This window comes from Chenopodium quinoa, unplaced genomic scaffold, assembly GCF_001683475.1.
Source record: "Chenopodium quinoa cultivar QQ74 unplaced genomic scaffold, ASM168347v1, whole genome shotgun sequence".
NCBI lineage: Eukaryota > Viridiplantae > Streptophyta > Magnoliopsida > Caryophyllales > Amaranthaceae > Chenopodium > Chenopodium quinoa.
The window spans coordinates 1,248,854-1,265,061 of NW_018743616.1; the positions used below are offsets into that span (position 1 = coordinate 1,248,854).

Below are 16,208 nucleotides of genomic sequence, written 5' to 3' on the forward strand. Positions count from 1 at the left end.
TTTTTCACAATTTCATTGCTAAACAATATATGCAACGTGATTCCTAAAACTAAGTTAGTTGATTTTATTTACACGCGTCAATCACAAAAGGATTACATTACAACGAATGTCATTATTCTTATTTAATTCAAATTTGTGGAATAAAAAAAAATAAACAAGATTCGCCTTGACTTAGTGATAAAACAATCAATTAATTTATTCAATTCTAGTCTTGTTTAACGAAATAATAGTATGTCGAATTCATTAATTAAAGGTTTGTTTTAACGTGATCAAGCAACACTAATTAGTCAATTTAGGTGATTTAAGACAAGAAAGGTAAAGTGATTTATCTAAGCGCTCGGGAATTACCACTTTTCCTTGCTAGATTTTCGTTTAGAATGCAAATGGACACCTTCTTGTCCGGGAACCTCCACCGTAAGGACAAAGTAATTAAAGGGTGAGTGTTTAGGACAATAGAGTTTGATTATTGCATAAATTCATAAAGAGTGTTACTGCTGACTTTCTAGCTGATTTTCTGTGTGTCAAAGCTCGTATTGAACCTCTATTTATAGGGAATGGTTGAGATTAGGGTTTCAGAGATTCTGGAGGTGGCGCGCGCAACTTTGGAAGTTGCGCGTGGCTTCCGCGCGCAAGTGAGGAAGTTGCGCTGCTCGTGACTTCTAATCTTGCGCGTGATTGTATGGTAAGATTCGATTTAGTATCTTTCTAAAATTATGAATCTTCGCAAACGCAACACTGGAAGTTGCGCTTAGCTACTGCACGCAACCTTATAAGTTGCACGTGGCTGTCGAGCACGACTTCATGAGGTGCGCGCAGATTTTCCTGCGGGAGCCTTAGATTTTAACCTAGGCGCTCTAAATCTGATCGACATTAGGTTTAATTCTTGGATTAGGCCTAATTTCTGATCGGGCTTAGTATTAATGAGCTTTAATTCTTTTCGTTTGGGTCAAGCTAGTTAGTTTTATGTGTTTAGGCTTCAATCTGTAGTCCATTAGCATTCCTTACTCCAATCTAGCACAAAGATGGAATTATTTATCGTCATAACACTTCCGTTCGAGATAGGGGACCAAAAGTAGATGTCTACATTTAGCTCCCACTTTGATCGAGTCTAGAATAGACGATGATCAAAGTAGTTAAGGAAATAAATCCGAGACTCATTCTGCGAAGTTCTTTAGATATAAGGAATATCTTTCAGTGGTGTTGAGAATGTCGAAGCTATCCTTAGTTCGCTAAATGTTCAAGACAAGTAGCTACTAAGGCCAAAAAAAAAAAAATTTTAACTTAGTGCATTAAAGAGTCTAGATTGAACCTTTGTAGGTATAGAAAGCTTTTACAAGTAAAGGCTGTTGTGGATGATGTCATGTTATGAAAAGGTATCGGGTTTAAAAAGATTAAAAGAAGATGATACCTTCTTAATACGGCATCGATGGTCTAAAGTCCCTCGATCTGTCGTTGAAAATTAATCCATGATTTTAACAAAAGAAAAGATAATCAATAGGGGGTGTTTCGGCATTCTAGCCTAACACTTGAATAAAAGATTGACATACGCTACCAAAACAAAGATTTGATGTCCACAAGATAGAAATACAAGTCTCAGAGATGAAAATCGGCAACTCTCTCAGCGGTTTTGTCCACAAGATGAAAACACGCGTCTCAGGACTGGGGGCACGTGTCTAAATGGGGTGCAACTTCTTGGGGGCCGCTTTTTATACAGAGGGTAGACAGATACCCTAACTGTCCGATGAAACAAGATCGCTTTCAAGCTAACCGTATTTTGATATTCGCCCAACAGGGGTAGTCATTGCCCCGATGGTCGGCGCGCTTTGTCAACTCGTTAAGCTAACGCCTAAAAAAAAAGGTTCTTGTTCCAGAGTTGCGCGCGCCACCTTAGTAGCAACTGAAGTAGTTAAATATTCTATCTTGTTCTAGAGTATTAAGGGGCTGCCCCTCGAATTACCGGTTTCAAAGATTGATAACCTTGTTATCGTAAAAACAAAGCAATAAGGAAGCTTTTCCAAAAGAAGTAAAATAAGTTAGATTGCTTAAAGAAATGAGTAGATAAAATATGACAAAAGATACAAATGCATTCCATTAATTAAAGAATAGAGTCAGGTTTACAATTGTATAAGTTAAAGGAGAGGTTACCTCCATGATCATACAATTGGAAAAGACGAACGATCTTCAATACATGCTACGTGAAGAACTACACTATCGCTTAGCTACTAAGCCAAGGGAAACTACGAAAGCTAAGAAGAAAGATTAAAAGAAATAAAATGCTTGTTGTTGATTGATTTGTTGATGTCTTCCTTTGATCCTTGCGCTTTTATTTATAGGCGAAATTGAGCGGTTATGACTGACTCCCATAATTGTTGTACGGTTATGTTTCTTGGCGCCAACACTTCTTCAAAAATTAAAAACATCCATTAGCCTTCTAAAATGGCCTGTATTGGGCCTTTATGTGATATCGGCCCAGTTTTATGTCTTGACCAGTTTAGCCCAAAGACTTTTTACTGACTCTAATGACCTTTTTCATTCGGTCAAAGTGAATAAGGTCAAACAAAAGTCAAAAATCTGATTTTTGGGTGTAACAATGATCGACAAAGAACAACTCAATTACCATCAAGCCACTTGAATGGATTGTACATCCACTAAGTACTTTGAGCTCTTGAAGCACACTTGGAACCCTGTTCTTTATAAGATTCATGTAGGCATCATGTGGAAATTTACCAGGCAGAACACCAAAAGAGATAAATTTCTTAAGAATTATTTTCCCACATATGGAGAAACCGATATTGGTTTCTTCAAACAAATGCCAAAATAAAACAAATTAAATTGAATTAAGTAAGAACACTTAGGAGCAAAACAATGAAATTATACATTTACAACACTTGAAACCTCTCTTTAAGGTAAGCATGCACTAGGAGTAATCTAACTTTGAATTAAAAGAAAATAATAATTCAAAATATGACACCACAAGATTAATATACCAACTTATTGAAAAGATAGCCACCAAAAAAATTCAAGAGTAAGATAAAAATCAACATATAATCATATTTTAGCTAACGAGAATTATGTAGCACATATAAGAGTCACAAGAAGTAACAATAAGAAAATTCTCCTAAGGAGAAAAATTATAAAACTCTTCACAAAGTATAATATTACATCATTTCCATTCAAAAGACTTCACTCACTTAAACTTTGATAAATAATACACAAGCTACAGACACATATATGGAAATATGTAATGGAAATATTTAAGCATGAACAAAGTTTCTACAAAGCAAGACATATATATCAACATATATGCACTAAAAGTAGTAGACTTTATTGTTCAAAAAAAAAAGTAATAGTCTTTAGTATGTATCATACTCAACATAACACAAAATTCATGGTAATACATAAAAATACATACACCCTTAAAATGTCACAATTGAACCATAAATTATCTAAAGTTATAGAAACATGTAAGCATTACAAAGAAATAACTTGCTAAAAAAATAGACATTATTCTAAAATCAAGAGTCTAACCATTACCTTCATAATGAACAAAATCATATATACTTCAAAACTCCAACAACTTGATAAATTAAACTAATTAGGTATCTCTAAATACTAAGGTCAAACCACAAGTGAAGAACCAAGAGAAGGGACGATCATACCAAGCAATGTCACACTTATATAACATGGATTATACTTTAGCTTTTAATCGTTTAATCTAATAATCACTTAGAAAATAATAACACGTTATTGACAAAATAATCATCCAACATTATATTGCCAAAAAAAATCACAATCATATATTTGTCAAGAGAATTATTAGAAATTAAACCACATGCTGAACATAATCGATAAAAATTGGCTAAGAACGGATCCCCCTTAAATTAATTCAAGTGACGTGAATAAGAATTCTCGTAATACTCCCAAACATCCACTCCAAAAACGTAGCTCAAAGATGTCATCATAAATCCCAAATGTGAGTTGCTATCAACGATCCGACCTTTTAAAAAGAAGCGTCAAATGTCCCGAACAAGCTCTTAAAATTTCAGCAAAAACCGACAACAAATGACCTTCGATCAGGGGCCATCTTCGGGACTTCTCCCAAAAAACGTGAACATAAATTTTTCCTAAAAATTATTTTTCTTCACACCATACAATCTTCAATCAATATCCATTGTGTAGCCATTGAAGATAATAATTCGTTTTCAAATTTATTGTAAAAATAAGAGTTTCAAAGGCTACAAATAATACAAGAATAATAATGTGTTTGATTGATAAAAGAAAGACGGTGTGGCGTGACATTTCGTCACTGACTTTAAAAACGAATTTTGACGCAACCGGAGTGCACATTGTATCGCTGGTATGTTCCCTAAGGTTACACTCTACTCTCACTCAAAGACACTTTTAGGTGAGAGGTGGAGCCATATAAACTTATGCCCAAAAGAAGAAGATATGTGTTTAGCTCTTTTGATAAGTATAATGTGCATGTATGTAGTCTTGTGTATTTGTGAAAGAGTTCCGAGCAATATATAGATTATGCAAGGAAGATAAAAAGGCAAATATATAACCTCTCTAACAAGTGAATTAATCAGAATAAAGATGAAGATTAATCATCATAAACAACCACAAGTATGAGACCATGGGGAACATCCTTGTTAAAAACTCTATCATTGCGCCTATTCCATATATACCATATGAGAGCCATACATTTTTGACGCAATAGACCATCCGCTTTTTTCCACGAAGCTAGCAGAGTAGCAGCTCTAGAAATAAAGGTCATGGACTCAGCATTTTCAACTAGCTTCTCGCAACCAATCTCAATCCATAAGTCAAATACCGCTGTGCAAAAGAAGAGGGCATGATGCAAAGTTTCCTAGTTAGAGCACCAAGGACAAGAATCTTCATCAATGATGTGTCGTCTCTTTAACAGGCCACGAACAGGGAGGGAGCCTGTGCATACTCTCCATAGAAAATGCCGCACCTTAGGGGTCGTATCAAACTTCCAGAGATCCACCCAAGCTTGATGAAAGTCATCAAGGTTACAAGATTTTCCCAAAAGGTAAGCTGATTTTATAGAGTAGATATCGTTGTTAGAGAAGGCCCAAGTGATACAGTCCTCGGGTTCACGCAAGCTCAGGGGAATTGCAAGAATGCATTTCCTATCACGTTCACTAAATGTCGAGAAGAGCAGCTTGAAATTCCATTGCTTCACCAAAAAAACAAAAGACTTTCATAAATCTTTAATAAAAGTTTGAGAAAATATGGCACAAGGTATAACCTTATAAGGTTTTTGATAGTTTGTCATCATAAATTAAGGCCTGGTGAGCATGAAGTTAATACTCTATATTTAATATTAATCATAATTTTTTGTGTCTTCCTTTTAATTTTTCTTAATTTTCATCGAAGAATTGATTTTATTATGTGCGATTATTATTTAATTAAAGGCGGAAATTTAATTCTGAATTATTGAAAAAACTAGTTGATAGTATTTGAATAAGAATGGATGACTAATATTGTTATGTTCAATTTATTTAGACAGGGTAATAGGTATAATACTTCTATCACCGATAACCAGCTCTTATATATATATATATATATATATATATATATATATATATATATATATATATATATATATATATATATATATATTTCTTAGCAGTCAAACTTGTCAATTATTTTGTTGTATTCGTAATAATCTTTACAGTAAAAGCATAAGCAACAAACACTCATTTATCGTTTTTTTTTTCTACAGTTCGTTTTGTATAATCCATACACTACAATCCATTGTCAAGCACATCTAAATCTAGTTCTATTAGCCGCGATCTTACACTACTGAATGAAATAATGGCAACCCCTTTATTACCAAATCTCCAAGTTGACATATTCATAGTTTTTTCTATGGTAAGAAGTCGAGACTCCCCATTTCATTGAAATTTGCCCTAATTAGCGATAACATTATTTTTTGTCCAAAAAAAAACAATAACATTATCTAGACGGAATAAGAAAATAGAACAAGTTCTTAGTTTAAATAGTAATATACGTGTTGTGTAAAAAAAAAATAGTTACATACATGAAGTATGAATTACCAATAACTTTTTGCCTAGATTTTTACCAATATAATATAGCTTCTTTTTTTATTTTTCAATTGCTACAATATACATTGGAGAAATGGGAGACATAAGGATATTTTGGGCAATGGGGACTTCAAGACTTTGTGGAGATGAGCGAAAATTTAAATAGTCAGTGCTATGAGTGAAATGATATAATAGTATTGATCTCTTACTTCTACATATGAGAAGTTAAAAGGAAAGATTTAAAGTAAATTCACACGTTAATTATACGGAGTAATGATAAATGTTGTCTTGCATGTTTATTTATTATCAATTTAGGAAATTCTATACCAAGCAAAGCTTGGTTTAGTGGGAAAGTTTGCATCTCACAACTAAGAGGTTGTGGGATCAAACTCCACTAAAGGGACTTTGAGGTAGGGATTTGATGCAGTTCCAAGGCATCAATATTATCATTTTATTGTTTTTATTTATTTTTGTTGGGTTGTTTATTAATCATGAGGGATGTATGTAATACTCCGTATTTTTATAATATTTTTATACATATAAATTATTTATTTTATTTATATTTATAAATTAAAATGATTCATGTCATTTTAAAAAGAAATTAATTATTTAAATATTATTTGAGTGTGCATAAAATAATATGGGTCATTAATTGAGGCAATAAAAGTGTTTTGAATTATGTCATCTTTATTTTAATAGTTGGATCAACTTGTTGGGGAATTGAAGACAATTAAAAGCCCAACAAGTTGGCCCCAAAGGAAGAAGTCAAGGGGGGGTAGGATTTAGTAATGACAGTTTTGTACTTATGAGTTTTTGTTTTAAAAGGGGAGTATAAATACTTCAAAACCTCAAGATTTTTCACTCTAAAATCATAATTGTCAGATTTCACAAAAATTTCAAAGGTTTTCTCTTTATTTTCTCTCTCCTTTTTCTCCTTATTTTTCCTCTTTTTTCTCTTCTTTTTCCTCTCCTTCCCCACGCCTCTCTCTCCCTCTTCTTCTCCCCTTACGCCGGCAGCCACCGGCGCACCACCGGCGGCATGCAGCAGCAGCAGCCGGCAACACCGCCGGCCACCCTCTCATTTTGTTTTTGGTGTTTTGGTATTATTATTTAAAAAAAATTAAAAAAAAAACTCTTTTTTCTCTTCCTAATTTAATTCTATTGTTTTTATTAATTTAAATCATGATTTTGATTATATTTTGGTATTGATTTTGGGTATTTTATGTTGTTAAATTATTTATATAATTTTCAGATTTTTATTCAATCAAAAACCCCAATTTACAAACCCTAGAATTTGGGAATTATGTTTATGGTTAGGGTTTGATCCTAGGTTGATGTTGTTGTTTAATTAATGGTTTAAACATGTTTTTATTGAGTTTAAAGCCCTTAAATTAATGCTAAAATTTATCTATGCCACTACTTTTTAATTATTGAGTTAGGGTTTGATTACCCATAAAAGGGGAAAAGGTTTTAATGATTTAAATATGATTTTCTAGTCTATTAGTGATGTTTTATATTAAATAAGTATGCTGGAATTTTATTTAAGCCATAAAAATCAAGTCTTTTTGAAAAGATTTGAAGTACCCACTTAAAGAAAAAGTTTTATGGTTTTTATGTCATTAAATTGGGTTAATTAGTAAGGTTTAAAGAGTATTATAGTTGCTGGAAATTTGTGAGAATAGTAGATTAATTATACTTATGTATTCTTTTGTAGGAAGTTTTGAGCTAGGTGATTTTTAGCGAGTGTGGCCGAGTTTTAGGCATTATTCAAGGTACATATGTGCACAAGAATATTTGTGTATGAGTAGTATCATGCTAGGATTTGAAAAGTATGATTTAAGTAATGAATTAGTAGCATGTTTGGTTGATTATATGCTTGGAATTGATGTTGGTTGAGCATGATTTGTTATGCAACATGTGAATATGTTATTTGAGGCATGATACAAGTTGAGTATGTATGAAACATGGAAGTATGTTTTATTTTCAAGTATAAAAAAAGCATGTATTTAATAAGCAAGACTTATATATGAATTAAAGAGCTAAAGTTAGAATTATTGAGCATGATTCATGAATTTATTTCTCACCCATTTATTATTGGTGTTGAGTCAAGAAGTTAGCTTATTTATTTACTCACTCAAGTAAGTTGATTTTGAGTCAAGGAAGTTTAGTAGTGCATCTTATGGACCAAGGTAGTAATCGTGCAATTTTGTGCACAAAACTAGTCAAGGAACCTTAATTAAAATAAATAGTATGTGCTCACTAATTAATTCAAGAATGAATTGAAAGTATGTATTGATTGTTATTATGTTTGTTCTTGATTGATTGGTTTGAGTCATCACAAGTTAAATTTGTAAATCACGTAAAGTGTAAGAGGATATGCACCAAAACTCTTGGAACATATATACCTTGAGTATGAACATATGGGGGGAGGGTTATGGGGTTTTATATTTAAACATAGCTTCTACAGGGGTATAGGACGCTGTACTTTCTTTTATTATTAATGCGCTGGAATTCCGTCACCAAGTGTGACATAGTAGGTGCCAATTGGGGTAGCTCCCTGATTGAAAGCTCAATATTTAAATGGGCTATTTTCAAGAAAGGAAACTCGTTCGATGCGTAATCCTAAATTATTATTAATAATTAATGTTTCTAGCTATGAGTCAAAGGTAAGTTGATTTGTGATTGTGTGGCGAGCATGTTTTAATTATTATTTTTATTTTGATGCTAGGATATTCATGTTAGTGTGGTGCATATGTACTCAGCTTTGTTGATTCGTACTTTTGTGTTTGTGTTTGGCTTTCCTTTGGATTGGCCCAACTATGACCCATTTATATGGTGAGTAGAGGGTTGAATAAAGAGGAAGTAACAGGTACTTGAAGCATGATGGGATAGAGTGCGGAGAGTTACTTGTTATGTTTCTTAGTTTTAATAATTTTGAATTATTGGTTATTGTTTATGGACTAACATTATTATGTTTATTTTTAATTGGTTTTTTTTTTAAGACGGGTCATGTTTGAATTGGTTCCAACTTGTGGATGTTTTATTTTGCTTTTGTTTTGAGGTTGTGGACTCAAACTTTATTTTTTGAAAATTGGTTTGTATGTTTTAGACTTCCGCTGTGAGACTTTGAAAATTTGCCTTAGTCGTTATCACGATGGGGGTAATATTTTGGTTATTTCCTAAAAACGGTTTTATTTAGAGTAAAATGAGTATTTTAAAGGAAGGAAATTTCCAGGGTATTACGAAGTATGCCTATAAATAGGATTGATTTCTGTAATAAAATGAGTGAGCATATTGATTAAAACCGTGAGTTTTGAGTTGTTTCATAAGGGAATTCCATTGTTTTGCAGATATTGCACAATTCCTTAGTTGTTATTAAACCTTAGTTAGGAATTAATAATTTCACATCCTAGCTACAATTTGATCTTGTTTAGATTAAATTGTTCCACATCCTTATAATTTTGTTAACTCGTCACAAATTGTATGAAATCTAAACTACAATCCATCTAAGATCGGAATTTTAGTGTAATCAATTAAAAATTCGCATCAGGATTATCTTACCTTCCTCCTCCCCCTCCTTAAGTGCCTAACCCGGGCCGGGAGTACCTGTAAGAAGTTCCGGCCCGATAGGGCCCTTCTTCTTACAAAAAAAAAAAGGAAATTCTATATACGCATAGGCAACCATAAAAATTGTACAACAAAAGGACTAATTAGTAATTATACCCCTTGAAAGTTTGTCTCGTTTACAATAAGATACATATTACATTTATATCTCCATTTTCATTTTTTGACGAGAACATGCCAATAAATTATATTAAGGCTATATCTCCATTAAATATGTGGAAACGTTATAAAAACTAGATATTAAGTAAATATACAATGAAATGAATTCAATAAGATCGCGCAAAACTATATTATCTTTTATAGATTAATAAAAGGATTTTATGGTTAAGATTATGAAATGTTGATCCAAATGTTTATCAGGGGCAAAAAATAAGAGTACAAAAGGAGTACACAACTAAACTATGTTAATCCTCCATTGGACATACTTTAGGATTGTAGATGTAGGCCAACTTGTAACCTTTTTATAATTGTATTACGTATTAAATTAAAAAGGATCATTTAGCCCAAAAAGATAATGGTAGATCTGTAAATGGTAGTTATTATATTTCGGATTTTAGATGGAATTCCAACTATTAAAATCTAATTCATCCTACATCAAATAGGATTACATTTTGAAAAATTTTAAACTCGTATAAAACTTAACTTCTCAAAACCAACTTAATTCGAATCGAATTGGACCCAAATTCAAACCGAACACCAAATATACGACCCACCCCAACTTAGAATTAGGACGGATGGATATAGGCTACCGACACGTGTCATTTAAGTTAATCAGAATTTTGACCCCACACAGTGGCAATCTGACTTCCTGTCTCAGGTTGGGCAGGACTCAACTTCCAATCTTCCATAGCTCACAAACAACGTTACATATAGAGAGGAGAGAGAAAGGAGCTTTCAAAATTCAGTGCTTCAGGTAATTAACCTCATTGTATGATATGATTATATCTTGATTTTTCATCATTTACTATATTAAAAGACATTAAACTGTTTATACTTTTAATTTGTAATTTGATTTGTTGTATTTTCTTGATTTTTTTTTTCTCTGTTTTAATTCACATGCAATTTTAAAACATTTCTAGACATTTGTGTTTTTTATTTTTTGGGACATTGGAGATGCAACATTTTATTTACGGAGTAATAGAGTATTTTAATTACTAACTTGTTCATAAATTATTGAACTTTTAATTTTGTTTTGATGGAAAATGATTCACAATAATGTAATGTCAGAAATTTGGATGGTGTGAAGGTAGTTTTTTTGGGTCTTTAATTAGTAGTTAATTGACATTTTAATGGAAAGATTTAGATATTTTGTTATACCTAATAATTAAATTAATAATGTAGTGGAAAAAAACGAAAAAAAAAAAAATTAGAGAGAGAGAGATTGAAATTAGATTACTATGTTGGGTTTTGCATTCAAAAGAATCAAAACACAGGGTTAGACTCTTTTGTCATCACTTGATCTGATTTTCAGTTAATTCGGGAATAATAAGTTTAGATAGGTTCGATTCAAGAAAAAAGAAATCAGGTGAGTCAACTTTAGGAAAATTACAGATTTTGAAGTTCCAATTCGCAGCTACATTAAGTTCTAATAAGATAATTAAGAAAAATAAGTTGATTTCATGGCTATTAAAGTAAAAAAGCTTAATAAATGAAAATCAGGTGAAGAGAGCACATCGTTAATTTCCTTAGTTGTGTATGTCAAAACATAGCTTGTTACCGCTGTCTGTGTGTAGTTGTTAAGAAGGTAGTATATCTTGGTCAATCAGATTTGTGAATTTTTGTTTACTGTTAGTCATTTTCTGCTTTTTACCACCAAAATTAGCACTAAATTGACTGGATTTAGTTTTGACACTTCTAAGCAACTCTGGCTTCATATAAATGAAGACTGCGGATTACCACTAATGCAAGGCATGACGGGCATGATGTTGCAATAAATTTTAAACATGCTCCATAAACTCCAATCAATCCAGCCTTCTTGTCATTCATGAGCACTAATTAGAGATAGAAGTATTATTCAAACATAACATAGAAACTTCAGAGTTGAGTTTACTTATTTCAACTTATATATGTAAGTGACAGAAATTGGCTCAGTATTTTTCTACTTTGGTTTGCACAGTTACCAGCTTACCAGACTGGCTGCGATGGACAACAAGCGTAAGCTTTCATTTAAGAAAGCGTCCTTTATAAAGGTTCTCGAGGATGAGTTCACCAAGAAGCTGGTACTTCTCTTGCAATGGATTCCTCCAAAGTAGTTTTAAAATGTGAATTAGTGCTACTTGTTCAGCATAACTATTATGACATACTTATATAGTGTGAAGTTATTAAAGGCCAAATCTATCAGCCCTTCCATCAAGTTATGATTTTTGGTTGATAAGCTTATATGAAATTACCCTGAGTTCAGGCATTTGAAATTTACAGAAGCTCTCAAGACATTCTAGCACAGTTACTCACAGTTGTTTTGCATTTTTTTTTTTTTATGGGGACATGAAAATAGAGGAGGCTGAGAAGGAGCTAGCAATGATAGAAAATGAAATGACTTTATTTTACAAAAAAAATGCTGTGTTAACAAGATCAAATGAATATTTCACATTAGACAGCTACCTTTTCGACAACTCAAAGCATTTAAATTTAGATAGCATAATTACGACAGAGTTCTGGATTATGGACTCTGTCCAAAAGGAATAGTTGTTAAAAAATTAATGATTCCACATTTTTAGTTGAATATCTTGATTATTTAGCATCAAATTCATGCAAATTTCTCTAATGAAGCTCCCAACTTCAGTGGGGTAAGGGGGATCAGATATTCGGATACATTCAGCCTTACCCTTGCAACTGTTGCAAGCAAAAACGGTTGTATCCACCCAACCCTGAACTGATTGTCTGACTTTCTGCTAAACAGTAATAACCATGGGTGTCATGAACCAACAATTACTATAACTTTACATTACTATAGCTTAACATTGCTTCTAATCTGTTCTTGTAGCCATTACCCCCTGCTTTCACTAAGATCTTTGAAGATTACATACCACTGTGGCTCATCTTAGAGATTTCTGGAACCAGAAAATGTTGGAGGGTGGACATAGAAAAGGATGAAAATGGCAGTTTGTGTCTCAGTTGTGGTTTTAATTGCTTTGTGAAAGCACATTCTGTGGAAGTTGGAAACTTCTTGCTCTTTGAGCTTGAAGAACCATCAATTCTCCAAGTGAAAATCTATGAGAAAGATGGGTCTGAAAAAACAGTAGGAACAACTCTTGAGTCAGGGTATGAAGTTGGAGCCTTTGAATCTCCAAGAAAAACTCCGTCAACCCATAGAGAAGGAGAAGCAAGTCCATGGCCTACAACACCTTGTAAGTCAATTTATGCTAACATTTCCGAGTAAGAAGCAGCCCTAGTTATTTTACATGTTTTGATTTTGATCAAAGAATTGTTTTGGCGTCTTGGTGTATTGGTCTGAAAAAATCAGTAGGAACAAATTTTGAGTCAGGGTATGAAGTTGGAGCCTTTGAATCTCCAACAGAAACTCCGCTAATCCATAAAGAAGGAGAAGCAAGTCCATGGTCTAAAACACCTAGTAAGTTGTTTTACTACTAGTTCAGCTAACATTTCCGAGTAAGAAGCAGCTCTAATTGTTTACCTGTTGTATTTCTGATCTAAGAACTGTTTTGGTATCTTGGTGCGTCGTAAGCTGTTCAAAATGGAGCATATCAGATGCAGCCGTCCTTTATTGACAGGAGCACGAGGAAAAAATGTATATTGTCAACTACTAAACATGGTTTGTGTTTCTCTCTGACCTGGAGAAAGGCCAGTCACTTAACTTATTATCTGGTAAGTTACTTTCATATTAGAACTGTATCAACCGCATCCCCATTCTTTTAGTTTGTAATCTACATTTTAGGAAATATTAAAGAGTGAATATTATTCAGGCAAAATTGGTTGGAACAACACAAATTTTTATTTGGGTGCTCTCAACAGCACAAACTTTAAGTGGAGTAATGGGGGTTGTGTGCCGTAAATGATACAAATGTTTTCCGGTGCCGGAGATTCAACCAGATTCCAGCTTATTTTTTTATTATTATTATTAAATTAACTCACGTTCCCCTTCATGTGACTAATCATATGAGAAAAAATAAAATAAAATAAAATTAAAATAACAGAGAATTGAAGATGTTTCAGTGCTTGTAATTGATCATTTTATTAAAGTTCTGACTTTAGTTAAGAAGAAAGGAGTTAAACCAGAGGTTTTTGGGTCCTACATAGCCTACTGGAGCTTGGTTAGATTTGATGTTTTGAAACTTGTTTGATGATGAAAGTGGATGTCGCTTATTGTTTAATCTGAAGAAAAGAATTGCCTCAACCTTGGACAAATCCCAATCAGACAATTACAAAGAATATAGTAGTCACGTGAAGGGGAGGGGGGTTAATTTAATAATAATAAAAAAGGGAGAATCCTGGCACCAGAAAATATTTATGTCACTTGCGGCACCCAACCCCTAAAGTTTTTGTTGTTCATTGCTCCATTTAAAGTTTGTGTTGTTGAGCGCACCCAAACAATTGTTTGTGCTACTCTAGCCAATTTTGCCTATTAGTTAACCTTCGATAACAAAAAGTCGAAGTATGTGAAAAACCGTTAAGTTACTTTGACGTAGTCATCAAACCATGCCAGTGTAACTTTAGAATCACCCATTTCAAAAAAGTTGTAAGAAAATGACAGCCAAATCTGTATTTTTTAACCCAAAATTTTTAGTACAGTCATGGTGGGGGTAGAGGGACTATGATTCTATACAACATAGCCTTAATTTAGATTTTAAACATTCTTTATGATGAATTGAGTAATGGAAAGCATAAGTGAAGAAAAGTTGATATGTAGACAATTCCAAAGCCGGTGCTAAATGGGAAGGCATTATCCAACAAAGAGGCAGTAACACTCCAGAACCAGGAAGGAAGTAGCTGGCCAGTGGAGTTGAGATTCAGGGCAGATGGTCGTGTGGATTTAGCAAAAGGATGGAGGGAATTTGTGATAGACAATGAATTAATAGCTGGTGACACACTGACCTTTGAATTTGTGTCAAACAATGTGATTCAAGTTAACGTGGATCGGGCTTCTCAAGTTGACAATCCTTCTCAAAGAGAACAAGAATGCAAAATTGAACCCATGGAACTTATTGATATGACATGTGAGTTTTGTAGCAATATACAATCTTCTTCTTCCCTGTATTAATCCTAATCTGTCTGTCAGATTTTGGACTGTTATATTCTTTAAACAAAAAGACCTTTATCATCAAAATCGATAAAAGAATAAAAATCACAGATACGTAGAAGTAGCTAAGAACGGGTCATGTGTATAGGTGAAAATGAGGAGCTTGCTGCTAACTGTATCATCAATACCAATACACCCGTAACCATGGATAAATTTGAGAGAGTTTCCTTGGAATCGAAAAGCCCTTCATTCTCTCTAACTTGGACGGAGAAAACAAGAAATTCTTATTTGGTAAGTTCTCTCAGTTTGCCCTTTTTTCTTAATTATAATGTCAGAAACCTTGTGCATGCCATGACATGTTAATTTTCTTGCTACAGTATCGATGTGTTAGCCGTTCAGTTAGATGAATATGAATGTCATCAGGTGTTGAAATTGATATGGTCATCATTTGTGAATTTTTGGGTTTAAGATGACTTCCTCTGATTGTCTGATGGAAACTAATGTTGCTAAACATGTGTCTTAGGCATAGGACATTTTCTCTTCAACAGCATATCAGCAGAATTTACTTGAAAACTTATACTCCTTGATGTGCAGCATATTCCGAAGGCAATTGCCAGCAGGCAGAAGTTGGAGAACAAAGACATATTAGTGCTATGTGATCCAGAAGGAAGGAAATGGCTAATGGAAGTTAGAACCAGACAATCAGATGGTCGTGTTGGATTAGGCCGTGGATGGATTGATTTTACAAAAACATATGGATTTGGTGCTGGTGACACTTTAATTTTTGAGTTTGTGACTGACCGTATGATGAACGTTAATATAATTAAAGTTGGTGGATTGAACCATGCTGTTACAGGAGATATTGATAACGCAACAAGTGTTGAAGCTTCACTAATTGCTCAGAAGAGTCAGAACTCTCCATGGGGATCCAATGTGCAAAGTCTTTTCTGAAAATTGAAGTGATGAGATCACACATTCGAACAAGTAGAAGAAGTTCATGGTTTCCTGTCATTTTGACATGTATATATACTAGGTACAAACTACCTTTTGAAGCACTAGTTGCCTGGGCAAAGACCTTATGTCCTTAGGGCCAGTATTCATGGATAATCACTGGTTTCCTTCGTGAACTTTGTACTTTGTCTTGGTGCTTCATGTTCAAAAACTTTAAAGGTCATTTCATGATGCAGCTGAATCTTGTTTATTTGGCTATTCAAGTTTTCATTTCGATTTACCTCCAATGTCACTGTTAACAGTTGAACTGTTTAGATTAATTGTCATCGTCTCTACTAGTCTACTACATCACCGTGTTCCTT

At 33.4% G+C, this 16,208-nt stretch overlaps 1 protein-coding gene across 1 annotated transcript; it reads left to right on the forward strand.

The window, feature by feature from the left end:
* The first annotated feature begins 10,381 nt into the window (after positions 1-10,381).
* LOC110682986 (putative B3 domain-containing protein Os03g0621600) lies at positions 10,382-16,194 on the forward strand. The gene is made up of 8 exons (XM_021859321.1): positions 10,382-10,611; positions 11,815-11,917; positions 12,682-13,045; positions 13,162-13,269; positions 13,384-13,523; positions 14,566-14,872; positions 15,044-15,186; positions 15,490-16,194. Exons 1-8 carry the CDS (start codon positions 10,433-10,435, stop codon positions 15,844-15,846), a joined length of 1,701 nt encoding a protein of 566 aa, XP_021715013.1. The 5' UTR covers positions 10,382-10,432; the 3' UTR covers positions 15,847-16,194.
* Positions 16,195-16,208: the final 14 nt, after the last annotated feature.

Excerpts from the sequence above, each read along its gene's own strand:
- LOC110682986 (XM_021859321.1), top strand. The coding sequence starts at position 10,433 with ATGGATATAGGCTACCGACACGTGTCATTTAAGTTAATCAGAATTTTG. Across the intron at positions 10,612-11,814 it reads TTCAAAATTCAGTGCTTCAG|TTACCAGCTTACCAGACTGG; the intron begins GTAATTAACCTC and ends TGGTTTGCACAG. Across the intron at positions 15,187-15,489 it reads AAACAAGAAATTCTTATTTG|CATATTCCGAAGGCAATTGC; the intron begins GTAAGTTCTCTC and ends CTTGATGTGCAG.